Consider the following 17472-nt stretch of genomic DNA (forward strand, 5'->3'; position numbering starts at 1 on the left):
ATACAGGACTCAGATTATGAGCTAGGAACGCACACAAAATATTAAAACTAAGCTAAAATACCTTTTTGGCAATCTCCACGTTCAGCTGCTGTTCGACAATATGTAACAAAGGGGCCTTACAGCTGGAATAAAGCATACGCTCTCGTATACTGCAGTTATAGCCAGGCATTGAATAAATAAACACTGCAAAGTAGAAAAAAAAGAGCATATTGTGTTAATAATACAAACAAGTAATGGGCTCACAAAGGAAAGCATAATCTGCAAAGCACAGGGGACCGCAGGGCCCACAGCCTTAAAGGAAACATGTGAGAGGCATATGGAGGCTGCAGTATTTATTTCTTTTAAAACAATACCAGTTGCCTGGCATCCTGCCAATCTCTTTGGCTGCAGCGATGTCTGAATTAAACGCATGAAACCAGCATCCAGCTAATTTGGTCAGATTTTCATCAGAAACATCTGATCTGCATGATAGTTCAGGGTCTATGGCTAAAAGCATTAGAAGCAGAGGATCGGCAGGACAGCCATGCAACAGGTATTGTTTAAAAAGGAAATAAATATGGCTGCCTCCATATCCCTTTCAATTCAAGTGTCATTTAAAGAGAACCCGAGGTGGGTTTGAAGAATATTATCTGCATACAGAGGCTGGATCTGCCTATACAGCCCAGCCTCTGTTGCTATCCCAAACCCCCCTAAGGTCCCCCTGCACTCTGCAATCCCTCATAAATCACAGCCACGCTGCTGACAAACAGCTTGTCAGAGCTGGCTGTGTTTATCTCTATAGTGTCAGTCTGCTGCTCTCCCCGCCTCCTGCAGAACTCCAGTCCCCGCCTGCATCCCTTCCCTCCCTGCTGATTGGAGGGAAGGGACGGGGGCAGGGACCGGAGCTATGCAGGAGGCGGGGGAGCAGCTGAGACTGACACTACAGATGTAAACACAGCCTCACAGCACGGCTGTGATTTATGAGGGATTGCAGAGTGCAGGGGGACCTTAGTGGGGTTTGGGATAGCAACAGAGGCTGGGCTGTATAGGCAGATCCAGCCTCTGTATGCAGATAACATTCTTTAAACACACCTCAGGTTCTCTTTAAGGGACAACTGTAGTGAGAAGAATATGGAGGCTGCCATATTTATTCCCTTTTCAGCAATACCAGTTACCTGGCAGCCCTGCTGATCGCTTTGTCTGCAATAGTGTCTGAATCGCACCAGAAAAAAAACCATGCATCTAATCTTATCAGATCTGACAATAATATCAGAAACGCCTTATCTGCATATGCTTGTTCAGGGTCTATTTCTCTCCGGGGCCCGCCGGGGGGGAGGGGCCTGGGGGGAGACAATGTCGTGCGCATCGGGTTACCGGGGGGGGGGGGGGGGGGGGGGCATAGCTAGCATAGTTGCCCCAGTATAGGGAGTTTAGTTGCCCCAGTATGGCTAGTACAGTTACCCTAATATACCTAGTATAGTGCCCAGTAAAGCTAATATAGTGCCCAGTATAGGTAGGTAGTGCCCCAGTATAGCTAGTATAGTGCCCCAGTATAGCTAGTATAGTGCCCCAGTATAGCTAGTGTGCCCCAGTATAGCTAGTATAGCGCCCCAGTATAGCTAGTATAGCGCCCCAGTATAGCGCCCCAGTATAGCTAGTATAGCGCCCCAGTATAGCTAGTATAGCGCCCCAGTATAGCTAGTACGCCCCTGTATAGCTAGTATAGCGCCCCTGTATAGCTAGTATAGCGCCCCTGTATAGCTAGTATAGCGCCCCTGTATAGCTAGTATAGCGCCCCTGTATAGCTAGTATAGCGCCCCTGTATAGCTAGTATAGCGCCCCTGTATAGCTAGTATAGCGCCCCTGTATAGCTAGTATAGCGCCCCTGTATAGCTAGTATAGCGCCCCTGTATAGCTAGTATAGTGCCCAGTATAGCTAGTATAGTGCCCAGTATAGCTAGTATAGTGCCCAGTATAGCTAGTATAGTGCCCAGTATAGCTAGTATAGTGCCCAGTATAGCTAGTATAGTGCCCCTGTATAGCTAATATAGTGCCCCTGTATAGCTAGTATAGTGCCCCTGTATAGCTAGTATAGTGCCCCTGTATAGCTAGTGTGCCCCAGTATAGCTAGTGTGCCCCAGTATAGCTAGTGTGCCCCAGTATAGCTAGTATAGTAGTGCCCCAGTATAGCTAGTATGGCCCAGTATGGCTAGTATAGTGCCCCAGTATGGCTAGTATAGTGCCCCAGTATAGCTAGTGTGCCCCAATATAGCTAGTATAGTGCCCCAGTATAGCTAGTATAGTGCCCCAGTATTGCTAGTATAGTGCCCCAATATAGCTAGTATAGTGCCCCAGTACAGACAGTATAGTGCCCCAGTACAGCCAGTATAGTGCCCAAATATAGCTAGTATAGTGCCCAAATATAGCTAGTATAGTGCCCAAATATAGCTAGCATTGTGCCCCAGTATAGTAGCCCCCGCCCACACCCCTCCTCCCGCGGCCGCCGCTGCAGTTACCTTTGCCGGCGGTCTCTTTACATTCCCCCCTCTCTCTCTCGCCGGAGTGGGAGTCACAGCAGCGCGCCCCGCGGCTGATGTGATGGAGAGGGAAGAAGCAGGAAAGAGAGAGCGGTTCCCATAGTAACGGCGCGCCGCTACAGGAAGCCGCTCTGTCTCTCCTGCTTCCTCCCTCTCTATCACAGCAGCCGCAGGGCGCGCTGCTGTGACTCACACGCTGGCAAGAGAGAGAGAAGAGGAATAGAAGAGACCAAGCGGCCGCCAAAGGTAACAGCAGCGGCAGCCGCGGAGGGGGACGGGCGGAGGGGGCAGGCAAGAGGGGGCGGCCCAACTGAAAACGTCCTGCAGACCACCAGTGGGCCGCGGATCACAGGTTGGGGATCCCTGCTTTAAAGGGTATGTTAAGTCAAAAATGTTTCCCAGTTTAACTTACCTAGGGTGTCTGAACACATCTGCGCCCAGATGTGACTGGGAGGGTGCCTACCACTGGTACTGAGTGCTAACAATCAGCTGACAGGTGGTGAATTCACTGCCTGTTAGCTACCTGTATGAAAGAGCCCTAATGCACAAACACCAAGGTTTCTGTGAACTGTAGTTTGAAAACAGTTAGTGTATGAAGTGTGTACTCCCCAGACCCCACCTTAGCTCATCTGACCCAGTGGATATCCAACACTTTCCTTGATTAATCCCTTTAATGTATGATGCAATATAAACACAGAATGTATTGAAAAGCTATTACAAACTAACCTACCCAAATTATTTTCTATTGATTGATTGCCCAAAACACATTTAGTAAATCCATTCTGCAGTTGTAAAGGGCATTCCAGCTATTTGATCAGTTTTCTGTCATATACAGGGCAACAATAAATGCTGGTAAATATGAGCCAAGCACAGTAGCCAAAGTCCTTCAAGCAATTATCAATACTGGTTTTTCACTTAAAGGGAACCTAAACTGAGAAGGATATGGCTTTTTCCTTTTCAAATAACACTACATTTCTGGACTCTTCTGCTGATCCTGCTGTCTCTAATACTTTTAGCCACAGTCCCTGAACAAACATGCAGATCAGGTGCTCTGACTGAAGTCAGACTAGATTAGCTGCATGCTTGTTTCAGGTGTGTGATTCAGCCTCTACTGCAGCTAAAGAGATCAGCCGGACTGCCAGGCAACTGGTATTGTTTAAAAGGAAACATCCATATCCCTCTCAGTTAAGGTTCCCTTTAAACACTTTGATCACAATACTGTATGTGTAACGGACAATGCACACAAAATCTTAAATGCATACATGATTTCCTTAGCTTTTCAATCATAGCTCAGTTACGACACTGAATGGTGCTGTGTGTGGTGCACACCAAAATCACTCCTGCTGTGCATTTCAACAGCACAATATTCCCATCACCTATAATGTGAGTGGTGTCATTAAAAAGCACTAGGTACACTGCAGGTAGTAAAAAAAAACCCTATGCATTATTGCATACAGTGATGCATATTAGGTGTGTGGCCCACTATGGGCACTTTTGCAGTGCTTGCTGATCACTGGCAATTGACAAATTGTGATTCCACTCAAGTCTCAATTGTCTTGCTTGTAGCATTGATGGAGAGACTGAGGAAATGGAGGCAAAATTGTATTTCTTAAAAAATGCACTGAAAATTGTGTAAAATCATGATTGCAAACACTAGTGTGATTGGTAGTGGGTCTCAGCCCTTACAATTCTTGCATGAACAAAGCCAAAAAGAAACTTGGCCTAATTCCTAACCCCATAACACTTCATTTAGATGAAATACTTATTCTACATAATGAATTATGCAGATTTTGTCCCTGATATCATGCTGATATGACAGAATGCTGAGTGGCAATGTGCCAGGGCTATAGCTCTGCCTCCACAAACACTAAAGATGAGCTGGCCATCCATGCCCAATAGTATCTTGCAGCTGTAACACTGTGTAAAGATGCTGAAGCCAGTACCTATAGAATCCAAGTAATCTCCTTCATGTGAATGCTTGTAGAGGAAGAAGTGATAACGTGCAGCATCTTTTGGGATCCTCGCTGGCAGGTCCTTCACTTCTGTGTGAGTTGTGTTTGCCAGAACAATCACTTCATTTTGAATGTCTATTTTCTGTAAAACAAATGAATGCAGCTGTTAGCAAAGGCAATGGAAGTGGTCAAGGAGATGCTATTGTATTCCAAATTGGATGCTAGTATGATGCAAACTATATGTAGCTTAGGATTGAGCCAATCAAATGCACTTCCTGCTGATTTGGATTGGTCCAGTTGCAAGCTATATGCACTTTACATAAAATTTGCATGTGAGCTGGAAAAATTAGCATGTCTTTGACCATGTCTAAAAGACAAATAGGAACCATTTGAATACAGGAGTTTGTGTCATATGCATAATAATGTATCTAAAAACATTTAAGGCTGAATGAATTAGCCCTACAGATCTCTTAAACATGTAAATATCATGATATAAATATAGAATACATCCAGCTCTTCAGTGTGGCAAGCCAATCCATTTAGTCATGGTTTGGAATGGAATATGTTACATAAGTGCTAAGAAACAAAGATGCTGACGTGTTTCTTGTGTACACAGCTGAGTTCTGCATGGCAGGCAGTCTTACAAACAGACGTCACTGAGAATGACCATTTGGCCTCACACAAGTATGCTCTACATACATGCTGGGCAGCTTTCCTCATCACCTGCTCGTCTATATAAAACATTGTGTTTCTGGGATCCCTACAGCATAGATCAAAGACAACCCAGCACCACAAAGCATATGTAGATATAATTTGTCAGTACACAAAATTTAAGGTTTATCTTGTGAATTCTGTACACAACCAAGAGCTAGATTGCTGGTCTAGTGCAAAAACATTTAATGATAGATATCTAGGACATACAAAAACGGAATATTCCCAGTCATTACATGCAGTACCTATACTATATAGCAGTGTAAGGTGATACAGAAATGCATATGGAGCAGCTCTCTTAGGTTTCCTGCTCCAGTTTTAGATGTACAATCTCCCAGCTGACGCCAGTGGTTACATGTAAGCTTGCAACAGATAGCCTGGTATAAGCTTGTCAGGTGTGTATTCCCACACATTGCTGGTGAACCTTGTCCTTATACACTTCCACCAGCATTCCTCTGTGTAGCTGCCTTTCAAAACCCAAGACCAGACACACAAACTACATACATCAGCTGATATTTTAGTAAGCATACTGCCCACTGGTTACCTTGTGTCAGACAAAACACTGCAGCTGAAAAGCCTCATGTGGAACATGTATTGGTGACCTGAAGCAGCTACGCTAAAGCAGTTAAAGAACCACTATCCCAAAAAATAACTTTAAACTGTTGTTACACAGACACAGCTGTACTATAAGAAGATTGCAGGCTGCAAAAATTAAATATGTGCTACATATATGGGATATTGAAAGGGTTCCTGACTAGGCAGTTAAAGGACACCTGAAGTGAGAGGGATATGGAAGCTGCCATATTTATTTTCTTTTAAGCAATACCAGTTGCCTGGCAATCTCGGTGATCTCTTTGGCTGCAGTAAAGTTTGAATCACACACCTGAAACAAGCATGCAACTAATCTGGTCAGACTTCAGTCAGAAATATGATATGCATGTTCAGGGTCTATGGCTAAAAGTATTAAGAGGCAGGGGGTCAGCAGGACAGCCAGGCAATTTGCATTTTCCACTGCTACATGGGATGAGAATTGCGCAAGCTGGTGATTCGGGGAAAAAACATCATGCACTAGTAGGAAAGGAGCACTGCAATTCACATGTAAGGAACAGGGCTCTTGCAATCGGCAAAATGGCTGCAAGATGATTTTTGAAGTGGATCGCAGCTAGTGAAAAAGGACCCTTAAAAGGAAATAAATAGGTTAGCCTCCATATCCCTCTCACTTCAGATATGCTTAAAAAGCCATTTATATGCAGTAAATCAAACAGTGTACAGACTTGAAAACAGGCTCTGTCACTAAAGGCTTTGACATGAAAAAAAAAATTGAGAAGTAAACCATTTGTAAATCATGTGAAGTAAAGCAAACTTGTAAACACATCCTGTAAAAAAACATTGCCCTTTGGATTCAAAGTTTTTTCTTTTGCTGGGAAAATGCCTTGCTTATTGTATTGTGTAAGACTTCAGCCTGAATTGTGAGGCAGGGAATCACACTTGTCGCTTTTATATGCATTTTCTGCACAGAAAATCGCATTTAAAGAGACACTGAAGCGAAAAAAAAATTATGATATTATGATTTGTATGTGTAGTACAGCTAGGAAATAAAACATTAAGATCAGATACATCAGTCTAATTGTTTCCAGTACAGGAAGATTTAAGAAACTCCAGTTGTTATCTCTATACAAAAAAGCCATTAAGCTCTACGACTTTCAAAGTCGTGGAGAGGGCTGTTCTATGACTTTTATTATCTCAACTGTTAGTTAATTTTTTACTTTTTCTCTGCCAGAGGAGAGGTCATTAGTTTACAGACTGCTCTGAAAGAATCATTTTGAATGCTGAGTGTTGTGTAATCTGCACATATTAGAGAATGATGCAATGTTAGAAAAAACACTATATACCTGAAAATAAAGATATGAGAATATTTTCTTTGCTGCTAATCTTCTAGTAATTATTCATAGTACACAACCAATTCATTATATCATATATTTTTTTTCGCTTCAGTGTCTCTTTAAACCAATGTTAATCAATGGGCTAGCTCATACTTAAATGAGTTTTCTTGCATGCAGAAAGAAGACTGTCATCCTTCAGCAAAATTCTGTACACTGTGTACGTTTTCTTTATTACATTAGCGGCTATAAAAAAAGTGCAGGTTTTTCTGAATACAAACCCACATGGTGTGCAGAAAATGCATGCAGAAAAAAAGCACACAGAAAACTGACAGACAAGTGTGACTCCTGCCTAAATGTGTCAATCTCCCCTTTTCCCGAGCGGCTTCTATTAGCCAGTTGTTTCTGGACTTGTGAACAGAATAACTGGGCACCACTGTTCACTGAACCCAGTATAGCACTCTTCAAAGATAAAAAACTCTACCTGGGACCTTATATATGGAAAGTATAAAATACCCATAGCGTCCAGTGATATTTCTTGTTTTGTTTGCAACTCGGCAATGTGGAAATTGCTGTTGGAAGCAGAAAACCCATTTCTACAGAACTGTCAATAAGCTTTATAACGGCTTACATTTCTATTGACATATCACTGTTTGGTACAGATATGGAAAGTGTTTCTCTATTCATAAGTGTTATACACTGACAAAGCCAAATGCAAGGAACTGAACTCCTGTACCCATTAGAGAGGAGCATTTACTTTGACTCGCTTCATCATTTCCAGTCTATAGGAACTGAAAAAAAATGCGAAGGCTGATGAGGAACTTTGAACAGGGATAATCAAATCTGCAAGTTAACAATTAGTCAGTTATTTAATCTTTACCTTCCAAATCTGACTAGCCCTGTGCAAAGTTCTGATTCAGCCCCTGCTAATTCCAGTTATTGTAGCTCAAAAACTGTTCAGCCTAGCTCAGTTCTTGTTCTAGTTCCTATACAAAAACATGAATTACAAAACCTACATACCACAAAAAACAAACAAACAATAAGCAAGTCATCATTATGATTACATATCTGTATATGAATTTAAGTTACTAAGCAGTAGAAAGGTTATATGAGATGCTAATAATTTGGGAGTTGATGCAAATTTTATGTTGACGTTATGCAAATATACATGTCTTAAAACTCAAGCCATATAATTGTCAGTTACTGCATTTTCCTGATTCCGTTTCAAGATGCATACATTTGAATAAAAATGAACACAAAGTTTGCATCCTATTTTTTTTTTTTTTTATTAAACATGTTTTATTGAAGTTTTCTTTTAACGTACAACGTCAATAACATATTGCAAAAACAGTAGATACAATATATATTACAGACAGGAAAAACATCTAGTAACATCTATAATACATCTACTAAACTAGACTGCGACCTCTCAATATATGTTATGGACCTTGAGATGGATGGGTATCCAGGGCTTGTTCTAAATGGGTCATTATGACGGTGTTTGATCTAAACGCTATGCTTACCTCTCCTGATCTGTACCAGCGTACAGGGAGAGGCAGCTATAGAAGGTTCCGAGACCGGTTAACTGTTCTAGAGCTTTATTTGTCGTAGTGGGTTTTCAGTGGGTTGTGCTTATGTAAATGTTAACCTTGCTGTGTGATAGTAGGGTCCTTGGTCTAGTTTTGTTTTCTGACGTCTTATGGGCCTTACAGTCTACAACAGAATTACTACAGACATAATAACGGACAAACATACATGTGTACACTGCCATTTTAACTTCTATCTAGCTGTTCCCCGGGTTCTCTCTTTATGTTGTGATTGTGGTCATTTAGAGGAATGTTCTAGGGTTTGTCAAAGTTGGTATCCTACATTATTGTTTATCTATTTATTTAAGGGTTGTAGGGGTGTCTTAGATTTTCAATGGGGAGCCGAGGTTCGGATGGGCTTTTTATACTATCCATCTGGCCAGGGGGGTAGGGAATATAATAGCGACAATGAGGTTGGGCATCTAGATCTGATCCTATGCTCAAGTGAGATGTTTTGTTCACAGAGGCATTTAAGTTGTGACAAATGTGGACTGTCCTCAGATTTCCAATTTTGAAGGATTAGGGACCTGGCTGCCGCCAGTATATGAAAAGTAATTGGTCTATGTATCGGGTCTATCTCAACCATTCCGACATTTAGTAGTGCTAGTGGTGAGGGCAGTGCAATGGTTGTCTTTGTAGTGGCTTGTATTAGTGAATGAACTTTTAGCCAAAAGACCTTTATTTTAGGATATTCCCATAGTGTGTGAATGAGGGTTCCTGTTTTGCCGCAATTGCGCCAGCACTGGCTCGAGCAAGCGGGGTCAAAGGCCGCCAATTTCCTGGGCGTAACATACCATTTCAGGAAGATTTTTTGTAGTAGCTCCCAGTGGGATATGCATTTAGAGAGTCTAGAGGCTGATTTGAACGCCATTCGAACTTGTTGGATGGATATATTAGTACTTAAGTCGTGTTCCCATGATTTGATATATTTTGTTAGTGCGTTGCTATTTTTTTCCATAATAAATTTGTACCACTTAGACATGCCCCCTTTATTAGTGGATGTGCTGTTTAGTAGTAAAAGTGTTTTGGAGGGTAGTTTTGGAAGTTTGGGTCTGTTTGTGGCGACCCAGTGTTTTAGTCTTAGATATGTGAATATTTGGTTGTTAGGTAAGTTGTATTGTTTTTGTATGACCGCAAAGTCTTTCAAGGTCTCCTCATCCCAGATATCATTTAACAACAGAAGGCCTCTACTTTCCCATTGGGAAAAGGAGATATCCTTTATTAAAGGTGCGACTAGATCTAACCCGACTTGTAGGGGTGTGTTTAAAGGGTCATCATGTGGGGAGGGAAGGATACACCTTTGCCACTCTTTGAGGGTTGTTTGTATTGTTTCTGCTTGGGATTTTGGCGTGGGAAGCCCCATTATGTGGTAAGTCAGTGGTGATCTGAGAGATTGGCGTGCCATGTGTTGTTCAATTTGAGCCCAGTGTTTGTAACTCTCGTTGGACCACCAGAAACGGGCCATGTCCAGAATAGTTGCTGAGTAATAGGTCTCTAAGTCTGGGACTCCCATTCCTCCGTTATGCTTTAGTGTTGTGAGAGCAGGGAGTGCTACTCTTGGTCTTTTACCCGCCCACAGGTATTTTGTCATAATTCGCTTGGCTTCGAGAAAGAAGGATTTTTTAACTATGCAAGGGACTGTCCTAAAATAATAGAGTATTTTGGGTAGAGTAAACATTTTAAGGGTATTAAGCCTGCCTGCCCAAGAGAGTTCATGTTTCCCTAACGCTTCAGTCTCTTGTTTCATCCTTGCAAGGAGTGGGATATAGTTTGCTTTAAATAATTCCTTAGGGGAATTAGGGATTTGGATGCCCAAGTAGGTAATAGATTTCTTGGCCCAGGGGAAGGGGAATCTAGCTGATATCTCTTTTTTAAGCGAGTTGGGGATGTGTATTGCTAGCATGTGTGACTTGGCTTGATTTACTTTATAGTAAGAAACTTCTGCGAAGGTCTGTAGGGCATGAGTTACTTCTTTCAGGGAATTCAGGGGGTCTGTCAGTGGCAGTATTACATCGTCGGCAAATAGGCCGACCTTGTGTTGTGTTGGACCGATAGTAACACCTTTGATCTTATCGTTGGTTCTGATGTATTCCGCTAGGGACTCCATTATTAAGATGAAAATTAATGGGGATAGTGGGCACCCCTGACGGGTGCCGTTGCTGATTTGGAATGTCTTAGAAAGAAACCCTGCCACATTGACCTTCGCAGAAGGTAGTGTATACAAAGCCATTATTGCGTTGAGGATATCCCCTGCGAATCCGAATTTGATTAGGGTTTGTTTCAAGAAGCCTCAGTGGACCCTGTCGAACGCCTTCTCGGCATCCAATGTTAGGAGAAGAGAAGGCGTTCGACAGGAGTCCAGGTTGTCCAGTAAATTTATTATTCTTCTTGAGCCATCTCCAGCCACCCTCCCTTTTGTAAAGCCCACCTGATCGGGATTGGTTAGCTCTGGGAGAATCTCCAGCAGGCGCCTCGAGAGCAATTTAGCATATATTTTAATGTCCGCGTTTAAAAGGGATATAGGTCTGAAACCAGCAGGTGTTGAGATATCTTTTCCCTCCTTTGGTAGTACACTTATCGTAGCGTGTAGGAACTCACCCGGGATAACTCCTGAGGTCTTGAATTCATTAAAAACCTGAGCAAGAAGGGGTACCGTGTTCTGGTGGAAGCACTTATAGAATTCGTTAGTGTAGCCGTCTGGGCCAGGTGCTTTCCCCCGGGGGGAAGATTCAATTACTTTTAGAATTTCTTGGTGGTTTATATCTTTGTTCAGAGCCGCTAATTGGGATGTTGATAATGAAGGGAGTTTCAGAGGACCTAAGAATTTTTCTATTCTCAATTGGGTGGGTTGGGGTGTTTCAGGGTCTGAATTCAGGTTATATAAGTCCTGATAATATTCACTAAAGATATCTGCTATCTCTTTGGGGTTAGAAGTTTTGACTCCATTTTTTGGGTTGGTGAGGGACCGGATTTTGGACTTGACTTGTTTCCCTTTTATTTTCTTGGCTAGAAAGGAACTAGCCTTATTATGCTGTGAGTAGTATGTTAATTTAGCTTTTTGTAGATTATAGTCGTATTGTTGGAAGAGTAGTAGCCTAAGTTTGTGGCGTAGAGAAAAGAGATCTTTCTCTTGGGATGGGGACAAGGATTTTTTATGGACCTGCTCTAGCAAAGTTATCTTTTGTAGTAAGTCTGAGACTTCTAAGTTATATATTTTTTTTTTATTTAGAGCTCCCAATTTTATGAGTATGCCTCTTATATAGGCTTTATAAGTGCACCACAATAAAGGGCTGCTGGTTTCAGGCCTCAGGTTGTGACTGAGAAAATCGTCACTTTGCTCTCTTATAAGATTCTGATTTTGCTCATCTATAATGAGCGAGTTGTTTAGTTTCCAGGACCGTTGGTTGGGTATGGGCATATTAGCGTGTAGGGAAATGTGGATGGGGGAATGGTCCGACCAGGTGATATTAACTATCTCTGCACGCTTAATCCTCTGGAGTGTGAGGGCATCTGTAAGAAAATAGTCAATTCGGGCATATGAGTTGTGGACTTTGGAAAAGAAGGTGTAGTCCTTTTCGGGGCCGTGGAGTATCCTCCATGGATCATATAGTCCTTCTGCCGTTAGTAGTTTGTGTAGGGAGGGAGACCTCCTAAAAGGGCCTTTGGAAGAGTCCAGTTCATTCATTATGCAAGAGTTAAAGTCCCCTCCAAATAGCATTATGCCCGCCTTAACCCTATTGATCGTTTTGATTAGATGTTTTATGAATTTTAATTGGCCCGAGTTCGGGGCATACAGGTTAGTCAGAGTAAATTTTTTCCCCCTCAATGGTGCAGATTAGGATGCAGTATCTTCCCTGGTTATCTTGAATTACTTTATGGACTTCTAGTTCCACCTTTCTATGTACTGCGATCATTACCCCTCTTTTCTTTTTCATAAAAGAGCTGAAGAATGTATGTGGATAGTCCGGATGGTGGCATAGATGTTGGTATTTAGGTGTCAGGTGAGTCTCCTGTGCGAAGATAATGTCTGCTTTAGCATGTTTGGCCTCCTTCCAAAGCAGGGCCCGTTTAAAGGGGGTGTTCAGCCCTTTGGTATTTAAAGATGTGAAATTAAGTTCCATTATTCAATAATGTGGGGTAACTGCGGATGGATGAATTTCTTTGACATAACTGATTAGTAGTTTCCACTTCTGGTTGGTAGGTTGTGAGGTAAAGAGAGTGGGCCCGCTGGAACAGCATTTCTAAAGCTATTGAAAAAATTAGGCAGTGTAGGTGGGGTACGAGTAGTGGGGCCAACTGCCCCAGACTACCGGTATCCTTGGGGTGAGCTCGAAAGCCATGTGGGAGGAAGGGAAGGTTCCACATGGGTCTTTCGGAAAAATAACGGCCATCAGGGTGGTGAGGGTGTGGAAGCATGATGGTCTAGAAACGTGAACTTCCATGTGCTCCTTTAAATTGTATTTTCCACTCGGGTTGTAGCCTACCAGCTTAACGTTGAGGTTTTGGTGTCAATAATTCTGGTGGAATGGTGATTTTAAGTTTCGCCAATGCCGCTTTCCCTTCTTCTAGTGATGAGATAACTAGCCTTTGGGTGCCTTTTGTCACTAGCAGTTTCGTGGGGAAGGCCCACTTGTATAGAATACCATGTTGGCGGAGGGTTTTGGTAACCGGCACCAGTGATCTTCGTTTTTGCAGGGTGTGCTGGGAGAGATCAGAATATAGGTGGATGTGTCTGAAGGGGTCAGGTAGTGATCCGTTTTCTTTCACAGCCGCTAGCAGCTTCTCCTTTGTTTGAAAAAAGAGGAAGCGGGCAATCACGTCTCTTGGGACTGATTCTGCTAAAAACTTCGGTTTCGGAAGTCTGTGAGCCCGGTCTATTGTAATTTCTATGTCAGGTATAGAGGGTAGTGCTGCTCTGACGAGGGATTTTAAGTAGGTTTCTAAATCCTGCTGGGGTATCTTTTCGCTTACCCCTCTGAACTTTAAGTTATTTCTCCTGTTTCGGTCTTCGGCATCTGCCGCCTTGTTTTTTAGCCAGGTTATCTCGTCAGTATGTGAATCTGTTAGGTCCACCATCTTGTTGTGCTCTGATGACAGTTCGGCTAGTCTGTCCTCATTGCTGGAGACCCTTTCTCCTAAGTCGTCTATGTCCCGCTGCAGAGATGTGGAGATTCTATTAATCTCTGCCGCCATAGATTTCTGAAAGGATATCAGAATGTCCTTAATGAAGGCTTGTGATACTTCTTGTGTGGATATGGGAAAGTGTTCTATGCCTGTAAGTTCAGGCGAATGAAACTAGTGCCTGGTCGGGGATCGGGCCTACCTTATCCGCTGCTTCTTGTGAGTCCTGCAGCTTGGAGCGGGATTTGGCCGGGCTTCGTGAGGAGGGAGAGCCCGCCGAGGAGGAGGATTCGCTTCCTGACCCAGTCTGCTGCGAGATCTTAGCTTGCGGGTCAGGAGCGACTGTCGGGTCTGGATGCGTAGGCGCTACCACGGCGCCATCTTGGGTGTCGCGCCTCTGCCTAGATGTCCGCGCTGTGAAGAAGTCCGTAAGTTTTCTCGGTTTGGCGTCCCCCTTCTTCCGTTTTTTGCTGGTTTCCAGCTCCATCGCTTGTTCCTCTCTGTTGTCAGGCATTTTAGATTCGGTAGGATTGCTTTAGCTGCCGCAATTAGGAGTACACGGAGAGAGCAGCCTCTTCACACGTCCATACACCACGCTGGCTAGCCACGCCCCCCCCGTTTGCATCCTATTTTTGATACCAGCACATTCCTACACTGATCTCATTTTAGATGACAACATTTTAGATTATGTCAGTCTAACAGTGTCACCTACAATATTGTTTTTCTGTATGGATCAGTAGAACTCTAAACGTTTGATTTATAAAACCACAATAATGTAGCAATATGCATTTTTTCTGTAACGGCTTCAGTGTTCTCCCCAGAAATTTTTTCCAGCCGGGTGGCATGAAAAAGTAGCCGGGTGGGGCACAACAGGGGGAATGCAGGGCCGTGTAAGCTTTGCTGACAGCATAGCAGAAGGAGGAAACGAGCCGATATCAGCCGGGTGCTTACCAAAATTAGCCGGATGGAGGCCTGGGGAAAACACTGAGCCTCCATATGACTCTTGCTTTATTGCTAGGTACAGAGATGCTAGGTGAGATTTTCTGCCCGATTTACTGTCAGAACGATTATTTCCAACATGTCCGATCTGCTTTCTGATCAATTGCCGAGCATTTTCCGATCGATTTCCGTTCACTTCAATAGGAAATTGATCGGAAATTGCTCGAAAATCGATCAGAACGCAGATCGGTCATGTTTGAAATAATGGATCTGACTGTAAATCAGCCGGAAAATCTGTGTGTACCCAGTATTATATATGCACCATCTGTCTTAAAGTGAACCTGCCAAGTCAAAACCAGGAAAAACGGTTGTTTGATTGTTTTCAATGTGCTATTACAGTGCCTTTTGTTTGCGTTTGAAAAAAACAAAACAAAAATAGGCTTGATTTGCAGTACACAAATCCGGTTCACAGTGCAGGTGAAACAGACATCATATTGTTATACGTATTGGGCATCATTAATGGTTCCGATCAACCACTATTGTTCCGTCAATGTTTTTTGGGGTTGGTTCCTCTACCAATCATCTGATTGGTAAGGTTTTCATTATTTGTGGACCCCATTGTTGTGGAACCACAAGGCTCAGCATGTCCTACAGATTTAATTGAGAAGCTGCAAATTCACACATAGGTATGAACTGGTTTTTTTTTGAGAAAATGCAAAGCTCAGCATGGTTTGAAAGGACATGCTGGCCCCTTGAGATTCCAGAGATTAGTGTATCCTAAGGGTTAAAAAAGAGGGGGTGGGAATACACTTCAGGACAGAGCTTTATGTGTGCAAGCTGACCTAAGGTCACAGCTTTTTTTTTTGCCTGTACCTATCAGATCAGACTGCTTTTTTTTTCCCTTTCAGCGCTGCTGTCTGTGTGCTGTTCTCTGGGCAACCAGGACATCCCGCTCTCTGCAGCGAGTGGAGATCTGCTCCATGCGTCTGACACCCGGGGGAGGAAGTGAGTGATTGCCTGCACTCCTCTCTTCAGTCTGACAAAAAAGTGCCGTAATTCAGAGATGAGAAAGTTAGTACGGCACGTAATTGTACAACAATTGTACGGTGGGGACTGGGGAGGGAGAGCGACAAGTGAGACAGCCATGAGGAGGAAAGGAGGCAATAAATACCAAGATTACAAAGCCAGACGGGCTGTAGTTTGCCCAGCTCTGCTTTTAGTCACACAGGCTCCAGCGTCCCTTCACGATCGTGCAAGCACAGACAGAGTGAGAGACTGCTTGCAACGTACCTCGTTCTAACTTCCTAGAAGAGCACTATGCAGTATAACAGATGGCCCCGCCTATTGCCATGCCGAGCCAATGAGTGTACGAGCCCGCCGGAAAGCGGGAGATCTCGTACGTAGAGGAGCTGAGCTTGCTGGGCACAGAGGAGTCAGCGCTGAGTGCAGAGAACAGCGCTGGCTTTTCTAATATGCAAAATAGCAGCCGGGCGGGGCCTTAATTCACCCGGGCGGCGCGCCCACTTAATTGATCCTGGGGAGAACACTGGGCTTATTATAAAATAGCAGTAACACAGCTGCAATAAGCTTTATAACGGCTTACATTTCTATTGACATATCACTGTTTGGTACAGATATGGAAAGTGTTTCTCTATTCATAAGCCTGGGCTGCACTGCATAAATAATATGATCCCTAAAGGAGTTATCAGGCAAATATTAATAAAACAAGCGCTACTTACCTGGGGCTTCCTTTAGCCCCAAGCTCCCAGCACGTCCCTCACCGCAGCCGTTCACCACAGCTCCGTCCTGGTCCCCGGCGATGACGTCAGGCCGACCTCCAGGTCGGCCTGTACTGCGCGAGAGCGCTGTCAATCACCGCCACGTGGACCGGAGCGGACTGCACAGGCACAGTAGATCGATACCAATGCAAGTCAATGCATGTACCAGTACATCCTTTCTGCTGTCATACCTGGAACCCACTAGCAGCGCCTCTTTAAGAGCTCTTGCTAATGTAATGCTATGGGTGTGATCCAATTTTAAGGAATGTGATTTTTTTATAATCCCACATAGCATCACATTAGCAAGAGATTTTCAAATCAAAAAAAGCGCTGCTAGTGGGGTCCAGGCCTTACTATGCCTTGCAAAAGTACAAATAATTTGCTTCCTATATCAGTGCCATTTGCTCTTTATTTTTTATTGTTTTACAAGTACCCCTATGCATGCATGGAGAAGTGCAGTGATAACACCATAAATTACACAGGTAAACTACCGCTAAAATCATAGTTTTCTAAATCCTTTAGAGCATTTATTGTAAGTCAGTGTAATAGCATATTAATTAAGAAGTTTCCTAGGCTCAAGTTTTAGATTTAAAACAAAATCCATGAAAAATTCTGCAGTTCAGCAGTGAAACGACAGTGCAGAAAATATAGGCTAATCATGAAAGACTGGAAGTAACAATATATACATGACATATTAATGAAAATATCCATTGCTAACAACACATCCTGCATGCATAGCTTTAAAAATGAATTTGGTTTGTACGTACCAGTTGCACATAGGTTAGCTTCTTGTTTTTCAGCTGTTGCAGTGCCTGTAGTGCGTCTCTCTCTACAGGGAAGGCAACCCCCTGAATAGTCTGGTGTTTTGTGTCTACTCCAATTTCTGCCTGAGTCTAGGACACAACATAATTAGAGAACAAGATTTTACAAAGCACTGGCTATGTGCAGCAATAAAACATCAGCTCTCCTGCTGAACATACACGTTTCAC

At 43.2% G+C, this 17472-nt stretch overlaps 1 protein-coding gene across 1 annotated transcript in view; it reads right to left on the reverse strand.

Moving 5' to 3' along the window:
* Positions 1–17472, reverse strand: part of TWF1 (twinfilin actin binding protein 1) — a 52823-nt gene that overhangs the window by 6926 nt on the left and 28425 nt on the right. The window contains exons 6-8 of the mRNA XM_068276569.1: positions 17251–17376; positions 4460–4610; positions 62–183 (exon numbers count right to left, since the gene is read on the reverse strand). Of these exons, the coding sequence (XP_068132670.1) occupies positions 62–183; positions 4460–4610; positions 17251–17376 (399 nt within the window). The remainder of the gene's footprint in view (positions 1–61; positions 184–4459; positions 4611–17250; positions 17377–17472) is intronic.

This window comes from Hyperolius riggenbachi, chromosome 3 (genome assembly GCF_040937935.1).
Source record: "Hyperolius riggenbachi isolate aHypRig1 chromosome 3, aHypRig1.pri, whole genome shotgun sequence".
Lineage (NCBI taxonomy): Eukaryota > Metazoa > Chordata > Amphibia > Anura > Hyperoliidae > Hyperolius > Hyperolius riggenbachi.